We start from the raw sequence: 12,756 nt of genomic DNA on the forward strand, positions 1-12,756 counted from the left end.
ATGTGAAACGATACAAACTTCCATTTATTTTCATAATTTGTCCTACTTCTTTTTTTTCCAAAACTTCGCCTGGGAACAAAGAAAACATTTGGAGCGTTTGATCATGAGACATTTTGTTTACTTTGTTGCCCGATCTCCCCTTTCACTCTGAAATTCGCCTGCTACTCATCTCCCTGCTCTTTTCAGCGGGGAGACAACTGTGAGAGAAAAGGATAATGCTGTCTTCTCCACAGCACTTAAGCTCACATTAACACCATCTCATCAATATTAAAACAAATGCCCCTCTCCCCCATCTATCCCCCATCTCTCCCCCTCACAAACCATGTTCTCAGTTTCTTCTCATCTTTACCCCATTTCATCTCTTTTTCTCCCTCTGATGCTCTCCTATCAAGCATTCCTCTCTCTCTCTCTCCCTCCCTCTCTCTTTCTCTCTCTCTCTCTCTCTCTCTCTCTCTCTTTGCCTCCACGGCACAAACCCGCCTCTTTTTCTCCTCGGCACGGCACGGCACGTGTGTGCTTCAAGTTGGGCTTGGGGTCTATCATGTAGTGTGGTTGAAAAGAGGGGCCTGGCCTCACAAGAGCTTCATACTGATGAGACGTGCAGTGCGCGAGAGGTGAAGGTGGGTAGGAAAGGCGGGGTGGGGGGGGGGGGGGGGCAAAGAGAATACAAGAGTGATAGATGACGACATGCTGTCGGGGAAGGTGTGTTGGTATGTGTGTGTGGTGTGTGTGTGTGTGTGTGTGTGTGTGTGAGAGAGAGACAGAGTCTGTGTGTGAGAGAGTGTGTGTATGTGTGTGTGTGCATGTGAGAGAGAGTGTGTGTGTGTGTGCATGTGAGAGAAAGACAGACAGACAGACAGACAGACAGAGAGAGAGAGAGTGAGAGTATAGGTGGGTGGGTGCAAGAGGGATTGGGAGACTGTGTGTGTGTGTGTGTGTGTGTGTGTGTGTGTGTGTGTGTGTGTGTGTGTGTGCACGGGCACATGTTTGCGCCTGTTTGCGTGTGTGTGCGAGAGAGAGAGAGAAATAAACAGCAAAACAATGAGAGATGAGTTTGTGCGAGAAGAAGGGCTGAGAGAACACGAGAGCGAGAAGGGAGGCGATGCGATGCGATGTGAGAGATGGTGTTGGTGATTCACGAGTGCCAGCTCAGAGAAGGATGATGAGTGGCCGCACACATCCAAATGGCAAATCGTTGTTTCAAACGAGATGCTCTTAAAAATAGCCCCCTTTTGCATGCCAGACGTCTCAAGTGTGGTCAGACAGCGATGGGAGCCGAGCAACTGAAGGAGAATAGGGTGCCCATCCATTTAATACATACTCAATAGGTATTTACAATCTGTCATTATGCATTCTATACAGACACTTAATTCAATCTTAGTCACACCGAAGGGCATTTACTCAATATGCCTAAAAGTCCATTATCTCCTTGACATGCTCCATCAATATCTGTAAGGGAGAGCTATCAGTCTTGTTTAGTTATCACTGAAATCATTATTTTAATGGGTTAACATCAGTTTCATTTAAAGCTGTTTAACCATAGGCTATGACCATGAATGTCACACTATTTCTGTGAAACAGAACAAGAAGACTAAATAGGCCAGTCATTATAAGGGAAAAAAACAAACATTTTACCCTCTCATGCTTGGTCACACACACACACACACACACACACACACACACACACACACACACACAGACACACCAAAATACGCTTCAAAGCTGTTCATTAACATAACATAGACACATGCCTTCAGCCCACACTACAGTCATGTCAGTGAACGCAGTGCGCGCTGTGACCCATCTGACTCGAGCGTTAATGTGATTTATACACATGGACTAACTGTAATAACTAAAGCTTGCCAATGTGCTCTGCTGGCAAAACGATGCCGCACGCTTAACTTTCAGTGAATCTCGTGCACATCCGTATGAGACCCGCGCAGGCTGCAGGTGAGCGCAGAACGCGTTCTCATGGAACCCGGTAACCGGTGCGCCGAGGCATTTTACCATCACGTTGGCACCATCTGTCAGAGCTTTTTGTGCGGTTCAGCCAACTGGAACATCTACAAATTGTTCTCTCTTGATGAATCAGTTGGATGGCCAAGAGAGGATTTTTTATGTCTCTATTTTTGTTTCGGGAATTACATTAAATATATCCAGCAAACAATCTTGAGAGCAGCTGTTCCGATCCCAAAGGCAAAATTCTCACCACATGACCGTTCTATCTTGAATAAGCTCTAGCCCTATGCAAACCCTCGACGTTTATCATTAGAAAAGCAACAAACCTAATGTTTATGAGATAAATACGATATCACTAAAAGACCCAAAGGATAACAACCGAAACAGGCTATTCGATAACAGTAATTTACTGTTTTATGCGCGCATCGCGTGCAATTACTGACAAGAATACTCTCGACTCTCGTCGAAACAATGTGGTCTAAGTTTGAAGGCTGTGGCGACACAACGACTGAAAATAAAACCAATATTTAACACGCAGACTGAGCTAGTATTTTTTGAAAATATAAATAGCACATATTACTATGATTAGCGGCTACCTTACCCTGTGTTGACTATCTTGCGCTCCTCCGGTGTTAAGCCTACTCTTGGTTTGAGGTCGACGAGATCCGAAATGCGAGTGAATTGACTGCCGTATCTCCTTCTCTCTCGCTCACCCTCTCTCAAACACACACGCGCACACAGACACACGCACACGCACTCCCCCTTCCTCGCATGCATAGCACTTCTCACCCCTTACCCTCTCACAATTGCCTTTTACTATGATGCTATGGCCAAAACAATTACCCCGCTTCCTCTCGTAACTTACCAGTAGACCAGAGCAGGGTTTTTTTTTTGTCTCTTGCTCTTGTCGAATTCTGATTGAGTTACCACTTAATTTTTAGAGCGTGTTCCACAAACACCACAGGGACTTGGAAGAGTCCTCCATGTCTAATGAGTGAGGGAGGCAGAGGCGGTATTACTGCAAGGCACACGCATGCAACGTCAACCAAAGTAAATTAGTTTTACAGTGGTGTTACAGGATTTTCTTTCGTGTCCCTACTTAAGCCACCCAAGTTTTAGCATATGTGTGCTTCCATGGAAGCTTATATTTATTAGGTATGTGTCCTAGTTTGCAGTTCAGTATCTTTCAATCTCACTTCCCCTCCCTCTGTCTCTATGCTTTCTCCTGCCTGCCAGGTGGCTGGTGACAAGAGGTAAGAGGAAAAATGCTGACAATGAAGCTTCACAGAGAGGAGAGAGAAAATGAGGACGGTGTTAAGAGATAGAATCACTTATATCCTCCGTGTTTCTCTAAAGATGCACACAGGAAGTGCGGGGATAAATAGGATGTCCCAGGGGAGGCATTCCAGCAGGTTCTCCTCAGCTCTCTTTTTAAAGTAACAACCTCGGGGGCGCTCAGGAGGGAAGCCAAATTAGTTCTAAACGTCTATGAAAGGAACAATAACAATTCGGTGGGCGAGTGAGTCACAGGAATAAAAGCCTGAAGACACGAGGCCAGAGATGCGGTTCAGCACTGCAGGGAAGTAACCAGGGCAGAGAAAATGTATATGTAATTTTGTGCATCAGGTATGCCTTTTTTATTTTTAGAAAATGAAACCAACCAAGAACAGTCTCTCTCAGCTCATAAATATGATAAACGACAACAATTCAATCCAAAAATGCTGTTAATGTATAAATGGAAATGTTCACACATCTCATAATAATGTATGTACCTTGACACAAAGAAATGTGCAGACATTCAATGAGATCGGAAGAACAAAGGCATTTATTTCCAAATATCTTAGAACATCATACAAAACCATCAATGCAATTTGTGTAACACAACAAAAGCCAATCAATGAATACTATGCCTACAGGGCAACGGGGCCATTGGACATTTACTATCAGAGGTATTCTTTTCCTGCCTTTTCTGGTTCAGCACCTACGCTTTGTTTTCAGCATAATGCTGGTGTAGCTTCAGCACGTCATCCTGAGACACGCGAGTCCAGCCTTCGCTGTGGACGTGGTACAGATTGACTTGGCCTCCGCTGTAGGCGTCTCGGTAGGTGGCCTGGTAGATCGCTCGGCGCGCCAGCTCACAGGCCTCGTCTACGGGGAGGTCGTGGCGCAGCCCGCTGTCCAGCGTCCCGTAGGCATACATGGAGCCAGAGCCCACGGCAAACAGGTCGCCACACACACGGTTCCCCTCGGAGTCGACGTAGTACAAGCCTGGTAAGAGAGAGGCGGGGGGGAGAAAAGGTGGGTAATGAGGGACCATGAGAAAGGAGCGGGAGATGAATGGGAAAGGGATAGAGGGAAAAACGTGTGGAAGTAGGGATGAAAGGGCAAATGGAGAGGTGATTGTTCAATAAGATAATCATCTTGTAACAGTTTAAGGCTATGCCTTCACAGAAACAGATGGAGCTCCCTCTAGAGGAAAACAGGCCATATTGCTGCCATAATTCAATGCACACACAGGTGAACTTGTACATCATTAATTATTTGGATCATTACACCCGAGTTAAGATTATCTTCGTGTTTACAAACAGTGACACAAACAGTGAGATTTGTATATCTCAGACATAAAACAGGTGTGAGTACTTTAAATAATTTGTGGCTAATTAAACAGCTGGGTAACAATGTACAACCAGGATAAGAATCATCACAGGGAAAAGCCACACATACCTGGCCCTGTCTTGTCCCATCCGCACACCATGGTACCCATGCTGAGTCCCATGCCTTTATACTGGTATACCATGTTGGCAAGAAGCTTGGAGGCTGCAGCCACAGAGATGCGCTCCTTGTTGCGCAGCTCGTAAACGCGGCACTGTTTGGCCAGCAGACGCTCCCAAAAGCTGCAGTCGGCGGCTCCACCGGCCATGGTGCCCAACAGGTATGGGTTAATCTCAATCACCTTCTTCACCGTTTGTGAGGCGATGTAGGCTCCAGCCGTCGCACGGGAATCCACAGCAACGATGACACCATGCTGGAACTGAGCCGAATTTTGTAATGTTAGTTTAATAGTCAAGCATTCAAAAAGTACACTTCCCCAATCCATTTCACTCAGATATCATATAATTGTTTAACATGAATTATCTAATTGGACGTTAACAGGATAGTCAACCACAACATAGAGATACTTAGAAAAGCAGGATTATGTCAAGTTTAGAGGACTGGGAGGCCTGTCTTTGGATAATTTCCACGTCTCTCAGTTAGCCTAACGCAACTGTCGAGATTTGAGAACACGCGATTGTTTTAATTTCTTCGCTTACTCTGTACGAGTAAGTTACACTGTGCACTTGTTTAGGATATCCACTCGGAAACTCATTACTAAGGTAAAACGACAAATAAATAACAATATACAACGATGACACAGCAGAAGTGTACGTTAGCTGGCGTTAGCTGCTATTAACGTTAGCCACACAATATGTGATGCTACATTGCAGCAGCCCCTCTACCCAGCGTTAAATAGACATACAACATGTATTCCTTTTTCATCATCAAAGGAATAACGAACATTAGCACTTGGTGCAAACGTTAATTTTGGCAGAACTCCCTTTTAAGTAAACTAGCTGGCTAGCTCTGTTGTCAGGCTAACGTTAGCTGGCCATCATTTGCTACTCACTTTGAATGCTAACGTGGTGGTCCCATGAAGGAATTCTATCTTTCTCTCCACTCCATCGTCACAGCCGCCGTCTAAAGAAGCTTTCAATGCAAAGTTGTTTCCATCTCCGAACTCCGATCTAAAGCCGATGTCATTTTGGTCTGAACTAAAATTTAGTCCATGTGGTCTTTGAAAATTTATTGAACCACCATGGAGTATATCTGCAAGTGCCATTGTGTTTAGCAGTCAAGTTTGTGGCTAGTCATCCACTTCCGCTGTTTTTCCAAACATTTCGCCGATTACGGAAATACGTCATCCGACAACTTTGGCATCCACCTTCGCATCTTTTTTTTTCTTCCTATCTTATGGTCGCACCCCAGCCCACTTGATTGTACAGTTTGAGTTTAAAGCCTACGTACGAAAGCTTTACATGATCTTCACTGAACATCATCATAAATTGAATAAAATAATATAAGAAATGTTTAGACTAGGCATCTAAATACCCTAATTCAACAGCTTTGTATTAAATGTTATTTATATTTAGCCTATCTACTTCTGAGTCTCGACTCTAGCCTATCACTATGAGCTTCCATCTGCTTCCTCCCTTTTTCTTATCCTCTCAGCCACCTCCTCTCTCTCACGGGCCTTTTCCCTATAATATTCCTCCTTCAACTCCTCCCTGTCTCTGCGTTTCCAGCCCCTGGCAGTGACATGATAGAGGTCGACATTGTTGCCCGAGTAGGCATCTCTGTGTGTGGCCCTGTACACTGCCTCTCTTGCCAGAGCCACTGCCTCATCCACGCTCATCTCCCAACACACATCCCTGTCCAGGATCGAGTAGGCATAAGGTGAGCCAGATCCCACAGAAAACAGCTCTCCCTGTAGGCGAGTGCCATCACTGCATACATAAAACAATCTGGGACCAGACAGCTTCTGCTGCAGGTTTACAGCATTTACTTCCATTGTTTCTTGCTGATTATTTTCCACTGGCTGGCAGAATACTGTACAATCCTCATCTGTCTTGTTCCCACAATCCCAACCACAGAGAGTTGCTGCCACACACAGCTCTGTGCCCTTGAATGGGTGCAGCATGTGAGACAGAAGTTTGGCAGCGCCGCCTGTGGACAGTCTCCGACGATGGCGCAGCTGGTAGAGCCGCAGCTCGCGGGCGAGGATGCGCTTCCACAGGGCACAGTCAGCCGAAGTGCCCGAGGTGGTGCCCACGAGGTGGGAGTGGATGGGTAGAATCTTTTGCGCGGATGGGCATGCCACGAGGCCAGAGCAACTGGAACGCGTGTCTGCTGCAGCGATGACGCCCCCCTGGAACTGGAAGGCCAGGGTGGTGGTGCCATGAGACAGCTGGAAAGGGAGCGGAACAGACAAAGATGAGTTGGATAAGGGAATGGGGGTAGGGAAAGGAAGTATGGGTGAAGAACTGTGCTCAGGTCGGGCAGAAGGCTGGGGCGTAACATTTGGCCTTGCTTGGCCAAACTGTAGTGGGCTCTCCTTGAGGTATTCAGCCACTGGCACATAAAGCTCCAGAGGAATCCCACTGCTGCCAGAATAGAAACCTCCAATGTCTGTGTTCTTTCCTTTGTGGAATAAGCTGTTGTCTTCCAAAGAGGCTGCAGATGGAATATTCCATTCAGGGTAGAGATAAGAGACGTCGTTGAAGCCACAAACCTCCTGTAACGCCATCAATTATTAAACAAATCTATCACAGGCACAAAATGATAACTAACCCTGGGCTATAATTACATTTTAGCAATACACTGTAAACAGCCAGCAGTGTGATGTCACCTCTGAGAGACCTTTTGATTTAATGAACAAAAGCTGGTTAATTAGTATGTGTGCCCTGAGCAAGTCAAGACATTTCAGTCCAAAATTAACAAGCAAACCCTCTTCTTCGATCTGCGAATGTTGCCAAAAACTATTTGTTTATCGGCCTATCTTGTTTGATTTTACCCTATGTGTTTAGCCTACAAACTGGTGGTACAACCTAGATAGCCCACGTACTGCAGGCTTAGTGTGAAGAATCCTGTTTATATAGGCCTATTGTGTTTTCCAGAGTTCCGTGACCATGTAACGTTATCCTACCCCATATTGTGGAAGATAAGACTGGCTAGATCATGGTATTTCATTGAAGCGCAGAAAGACTCCATACAGTAAGCATAATCAAACGCTGATGCTCACATCCTATCCTTCCGCCTTTTTCCTTGTTCTCCTTCTCCTTCTTATGCGCGTCTTCCTCAGATTGGAGATAGACTGGCCTTTTTTTTTATCTTTCTACATAGCCTTTTATTTTTCAAACTATGGACACATAACTTCGTAATTGTCTCAGCTATAGCCAGTGCCCTGAACTGTTGTGATAAAGGTTAGGCTACTTTGGCATAGGCATTTGAACCGCACAGGTGACAGCTGTGTCGCGGACACCTGCCACGTTCCGACGGAAGAGAGCGCATATGTTATGCTGTCTGCCACCTATATTGTAGACCAGAGAATTAGATTAAATGCCTCCGTAAATGTCAAGTTATTCGGAAATTATTTTTTTCCGCACGCATTTTATAGTCTTACAGATTTGTTGGCCTCAAGGGTTGTAAAGATTATGCTAGCCCACATCGGGAAGGCGGTATTGTGACATCCGAGGAAACACTCCGGCTCAAAATGAAAGTTTTAGAAAGTTTATGCCTGATCATCAGCTTCACGACGCTTCTATCTTTGGTAAGAGATCAAACTATTTTCAAACACGCATTAATCTTTTTTTGACAGGTGACATGTTTCATATGGGATCAGCAACATTTTGTTTGCAATTCATTTTTATGAGCTATTTCCGGGTGGCGAATGAACTCAAGAAAACAGAAGATAGGCTACATGCGCTATGCAGGTGTAACTGCAATGTAGGCTAATGTTTGCCATAATGTATGAATGAACATGACAGATACTTTTATAGAAGTTAACATTCCTACAGTGTTGCAGAATGGTGATGTCTCGATTTAGACTTAGACACCGTCCATGAACGATAGAGTTTGTGAATGGCACATGAGGTTTAGGGTGCCTATGGATATGGCAACCTGCTGAGAAAAAGGAATATTCATACAACATACTGTCTTACATATTTTGGTTATTTGTCCAGTGCAAAATGGCAGCAGTTGTAAATCTGTGAAGTCTTTTTTTTGTAGCACAAGACCTTCACAGTGTGTCATAGTAAATGTAAATGTAGCAGGGCCATATCAAATTTTATTGTGCCATATATCATGGACAAATGTATTGCTGAACTGAAACAGCCCTTCAAACAGCACTTTAATCAGCTTTTCTCGCTTTGTTTCTGTTCTCCAAAGATTCACTGTGAGCTCCTGTCCTCCATTACACCCGATCAAGCAGAGGATGTGGACGGCATCTACTTTGTGCAGTTGGACTCAGTACCTGAGGTGGTGACAGGAGGCAATACTACGGCACGTGTCCGCTACCAGTGCCCTAGAGCATGCAAAGTCAGCCTAGAGGTCGTGCTCACCTCCCCGCACAAGATTGAGCAGCTGGTCTTCAGAAGGACATGGACCAGTGTCAAAAACCTGGGCTACCCCAGGGTCCGAATGGTGCCGCTGAAGTTCCCCGCTGCCATCATATATAAGCAGGATTTTTCCCGCAGGCAAACCATAGACGGCCATGAGGTGATGATAAGGGCTTGGCTGGCCCACACTGACACACATGCCATGGAGACCCGCCCTGGGGATGGAGACTATCACGGCTCCCTGGCACACACTTCTAAGCTTCTCCGCACGGTTCCGCCGGCCGAACGTCCAGCTTCACCACACACAGCGAGCGCATCGTGGGGGGCTGAATTAATGCGGCTGCTGACTAGAGGCAGAATTCACCAGTGTCCCTATGAGTCAGGTGCCATTTTGGTTTATTTCCTCAGTATTTTACTAAACACCAGTGATTTCATTGGGTTGCTACAGTATTTGATGTGTATTTTTGCTGAAATGTATTAATTCATTGTCAGTGTTTTTTTTTTTTTGCATTTGATGATTTCAGATATTGTAGATCTGATGCAATTCCCCATGGCGAGCACTGGAGAAAATTACGGGGTCATCCGCACCTTCCAGCCCTTTGTTAACAAGGAGCTTGAGACGGCTCGGTATCAAAACATGGAGCATCCAAGGTCTGTTATTTTAAACGGCTTCAATCTGCACTCTATTCATATGCACAGGACTCCTTCAATGCAAACTTGCACAGTAACACTGAGAGTGTCTTTCAGTCCCTCATGCACAGTTCTCTCATTGGAGGGCAGCCAGACAGTTCTGTACAGCACAGAGCCACAACCCCAAAAGTGTTCCCCTGCAGAATACTAACTCTCACAGTCTCTTTTGCTTCCTCTAGCTATGCTCGTCTTAACTTCCTTTAGAATTTGTTATGGAAGCCCATATTATCATGCCACACTGATAGAAGTCTCAAGGACCGAACAACAAATCTTCTGTCCTACTGGTTGTTTGAGTATTTACATAATGTCATCACAACAATAGATAAACCTTTACAGAATGTGATGACTTCTGTCCCACCCAGTTTATCCAGGTCATAATGGAGTTGCATCATGCAGTATCCTTGCCTCCGGTTAAAAAAAATCCCACACTTTATTTATTCATTTTGGTCCATTGGTCCCATTAGTTTGTTTTCTGTGTGACGTTAGTGACAGGTTTCGCCTCAGTGGAATACAGTGTTGGGGTGGCTTGGGTAGTGTGCCTCGGGGGATAGCCAGCCCAAACAGATATTCACATGCTTGTCTTTTTCCCTGCTTGTAGAATGGCCATCTCAATGTGGATCTACCTGTTGAGCTGGTGTAGAGGTATGCGCTGTGGGATCGTTAAGCACGTTAATGAGCGGAGTGACTATGGCACACCCCTTATCCTGCTGACAAACACAGGTACAGTACAGGCCACCAAACAGGTGTAATCAGGTGTTACAGACTATACAAATGTGTTCATGCATGTGTATACATGCATGGGTAATGGGTATGTGTGTTTGTGTGTGTGTATTTGCATGTTTGTAAATTCCAGAGATGCATTCATAACCCTACTTGTGTGTAAGATTTTTCCACAAGATTTTAAAATGACGTGCTTGTAATGGATCCCTGCATGCTAACGGTAGTATTTTTTGTAATGTATTATGAAGGAGATATAGTGATTCAGGTGCGGCTAGCTTCAGGAGTCGAGCGAGCCTTCACATCTTACACTGCCCTGCCTATCCAGACATGGATTCGTTTGGACTGCTATGTTCAATATTCCCAGGTACTCCATCTAAGCCAGTGCCCTGGAACCTTTTTCTCATTAAAGGGGTGCCTGTGTTAATTCCAACTCAATTTCTAGCCACAGTGAACCCAATTAAAGCCCATAAAATCACACCTGTCCAGACTCCAGACCCGCTCTGCCTTTGCTAATTAATAGCATTTATTTTACCTGTCTCCTCCTTTAGAATTCCTCAACCATAAGGCTCAGATACTTACTCAGTTGATACGTTCTATTCCTCCGGGTGTCCCTTGCTCTCTCTTGTCTGGCTTCTTCTGCCTATAACTTGAATGGTTTCAGTGGATGTCACACAGGTAATATTTTTTGCATCGCATGTGATAAATATATGATGCTTTCCTTTCAAGGTGAAACTTCAAGTAAATTATGAAACAGCCTCTGAAGGAAAGGTTGATGCGGTGCATGCTTTTAAGTAGGTATTGGCAAATAGTGCATGTAACTACTTTCATTACTTCTCTTCTTTAATTAACCGAAGTGGTGTGAGGAGAGAGATTAACATGTTGATGTTACGGCATGTGACAGCTTTCACGGGGACATTCTGTGCAATGACACGTCGGGATACTTAGTCATTGGAGGAAGCAAATTCATGGGAGCCTTCCATGGCTACGTTGGGCCAGTCCGGTATTATCGCCTCGGCACAGAAAAGGTGAGCGCGCCATTGTGCATCCCATGTGTCCATTTAATTAGCCAGTAATTACAAAGGAAGAGCATTATGCAAACTCACGAGATATTGTATTGTAAGCATATTCATTTGTAATCAGACTATTGTGTTGTATCTGAATTTGATGCCACTGTTACTCACTCTTTGCTAACTTTTGTGTTGCAGGTAAATAACCCACTGTCACCCTCAAAGACACTGGAAGCCTTAGACAGGACCCACTGGGAGTGTGAGGAGATGGAACTGGTGATAGCGGAGTTCATTGACGAGCTAAGACTTCACAGAGACGTCTCCTTGCAAGGTAATTAGTGGCTTTTCAAAGAAGCAAAAAATACATCGCCTCCATTTCTTCAATATATTTTAAAGATTTATTTCCCTGCTGTGAGCGCTTGTAGTGCATGGCAATGTCATTATTGATGTTTTATGCTTGTTTTTTTTAGATCACTGTCACTCATACTATGAAGTTCAAAAGAGAAGGTATGGACAGGTGACTTGCGCTCAGGTGCTTAACTGGGACTTGCAGAAGAAATACCAGCCTCTATTCAAGCTGATAGAGACTCAAGAGGACCTCACATCAGGTACCTGCATGAACTACTATGCTATTAGTGCGGTCAATCCATAAGTGTGATTGTATGTGCCACACATAATACATATACATGCATCCATGGAAGCATCCTAAAGCTGACTGAGAATTGTATAATATCCTGTATATATATATCTCAAGGGGGGTGGAGCAGCTCGGCAGCTAGACGCCTCAGCAGCTGGTTCTTTGAAGATGCAGTGAGAAGAATAGCCAAAAGGGAACCTGTAGCTGGACCGGGGCCTACGCTCTCACCCGTGGCTCTGCTCAAGGTGTCCTCTTGCCTCGGACAGCACCAGGCCTCGCTGCTGCTGGCCGCAGTTCATCTGGCTGGCTTTGGGGTCCCCAAGGACCTTCCGCAGGTACACAGTTGAAAAGAACTCCTGTCCTTTCAGCCTTCTGGTTGTTCTAGCCGGTGCCAGTGTTACTGTATCTTTTCAGATGGTTCAAAGCACACCCTGGATGTGTGTGTGTGTGTGTGTGTGTGTGTGTGTGTGTGTGTGTGTGTGTGTGTGTGTGTGTGTGTGTGTGTGTGTGTGTGTGTGTGTGTGTGTGTGTGTGTGTGTGTGTGTGTGTCCTTATAAAAGGATATTTTTTAGTGGAAAGGTGTGTGTGTGTG

The 12,756-nt window shown here is 45.0% G+C and overlaps 3 protein-coding genes across 3 annotated transcripts in view; 1 reads left to right on the top strand and 2 right to left on the bottom strand.

Moving 5' to 3' along the window:
- Positions 1–3,766: 3,766 nt before the first annotated feature.
- On the bottom strand, positions 3,767–5,881 carry LOC134102183 (proteasome subunit beta type-5-like). The gene is made up of 3 exons (XM_062556201.1): positions 5,624–5,881; positions 4,684–4,990; positions 3,767–4,227 (listed from the first exon to the last, which is right to left on the bottom strand). The coding sequence occupies exons 1-3, from the start codon at positions 5,834–5,836 to the stop codon at positions 3,941–3,943; spliced, it is 807 nt and encodes a 268-aa protein (XP_062412185.1). The 5' UTR covers positions 5,837–5,881; the 3' UTR covers positions 3,767–3,940.
- Positions 5,882–6,181: 300 nt separating this feature from the next.
- On the bottom strand, positions 6,182–7,300 carry LOC134102468 (proteasome subunit beta type-11-like). The gene has a single exon (XM_062556569.1). The coding sequence runs from the start codon at positions 7,298–7,300 to the stop codon at positions 6,182–6,184; it is 1,119 nt and encodes a 372-aa protein (XP_062412553.1).
- A 546-nt stretch (positions 7,301–7,846) lies between these two features.
- LOC134102419 (protein sel-1 homolog 3-like) overlaps positions 7,847–12,756 on the top strand; it is a 15,982-nt gene continuing 11,072 nt past the window's right edge. The window contains exons 1-10 of the mRNA XM_062556511.1: positions 7,847–8,323; positions 8,941–9,493; positions 9,635–9,761; positions 10,399–10,520; positions 10,769–10,884; positions 11,247–11,311; positions 11,422–11,545; positions 11,726–11,858; positions 11,998–12,135; positions 12,282–12,499. Coding sequence (XP_062412495.1) covers positions 8,267–8,323; positions 8,941–9,493; positions 9,635–9,761; positions 10,399–10,520; positions 10,769–10,884; positions 11,247–11,311; positions 11,422–11,545; positions 11,726–11,858; positions 11,998–12,135; positions 12,282–12,499 — 1,653 coding nt within the window. The 5' untranslated portion in view covers positions 7,847–8,266. The remainder of the gene's footprint in view (positions 8,324–8,940; positions 9,494–9,634; positions 9,762–10,398; positions 10,521–10,768; positions 10,885–11,246; positions 11,312–11,421; positions 11,546–11,725; positions 11,859–11,997; positions 12,136–12,281; positions 12,500–12,756) is intronic.

Source organism: Sardina pilchardus, chromosome 15, assembly GCF_963854185.1.
Source record: "Sardina pilchardus chromosome 15, fSarPil1.1, whole genome shotgun sequence".
NCBI classification, from domain to species: domain Eukaryota; kingdom Metazoa; phylum Chordata; class Actinopteri; order Clupeiformes; family Clupeidae; genus Sardina; species Sardina pilchardus.

Bases quoted from the DNA above. Each gene is read 5' to 3' on its own strand.
- LOC134102183 (XM_062556201.1), bottom strand. From the start codon at position 5,836: ATGGCACTTGCAGATATACTCCATGGTGGTTCAATAAATTTTCAAAGA. The intron at 4,991-5,623 runs GTGAGTAGCAAA...AATTCGGCTCAG, and splicing joins CCACCACGTTAGCATTCAAA to TTCCAGCATGGTGTCATCGT. The intron at 4,228-4,683 runs GTATGTGTGGCT...CTCTCTTACCAG, and splicing joins ATGGGACAAGACAGGGCCAG to GCTTGTACTACGTCGACTCC.
- LOC134102468 (XM_062556569.1), bottom strand. From the start codon at position 7,300: ATGGCGTTACAGGAGGTTTGTGGCTTCAACGACGTCTCTTATCTCTAC.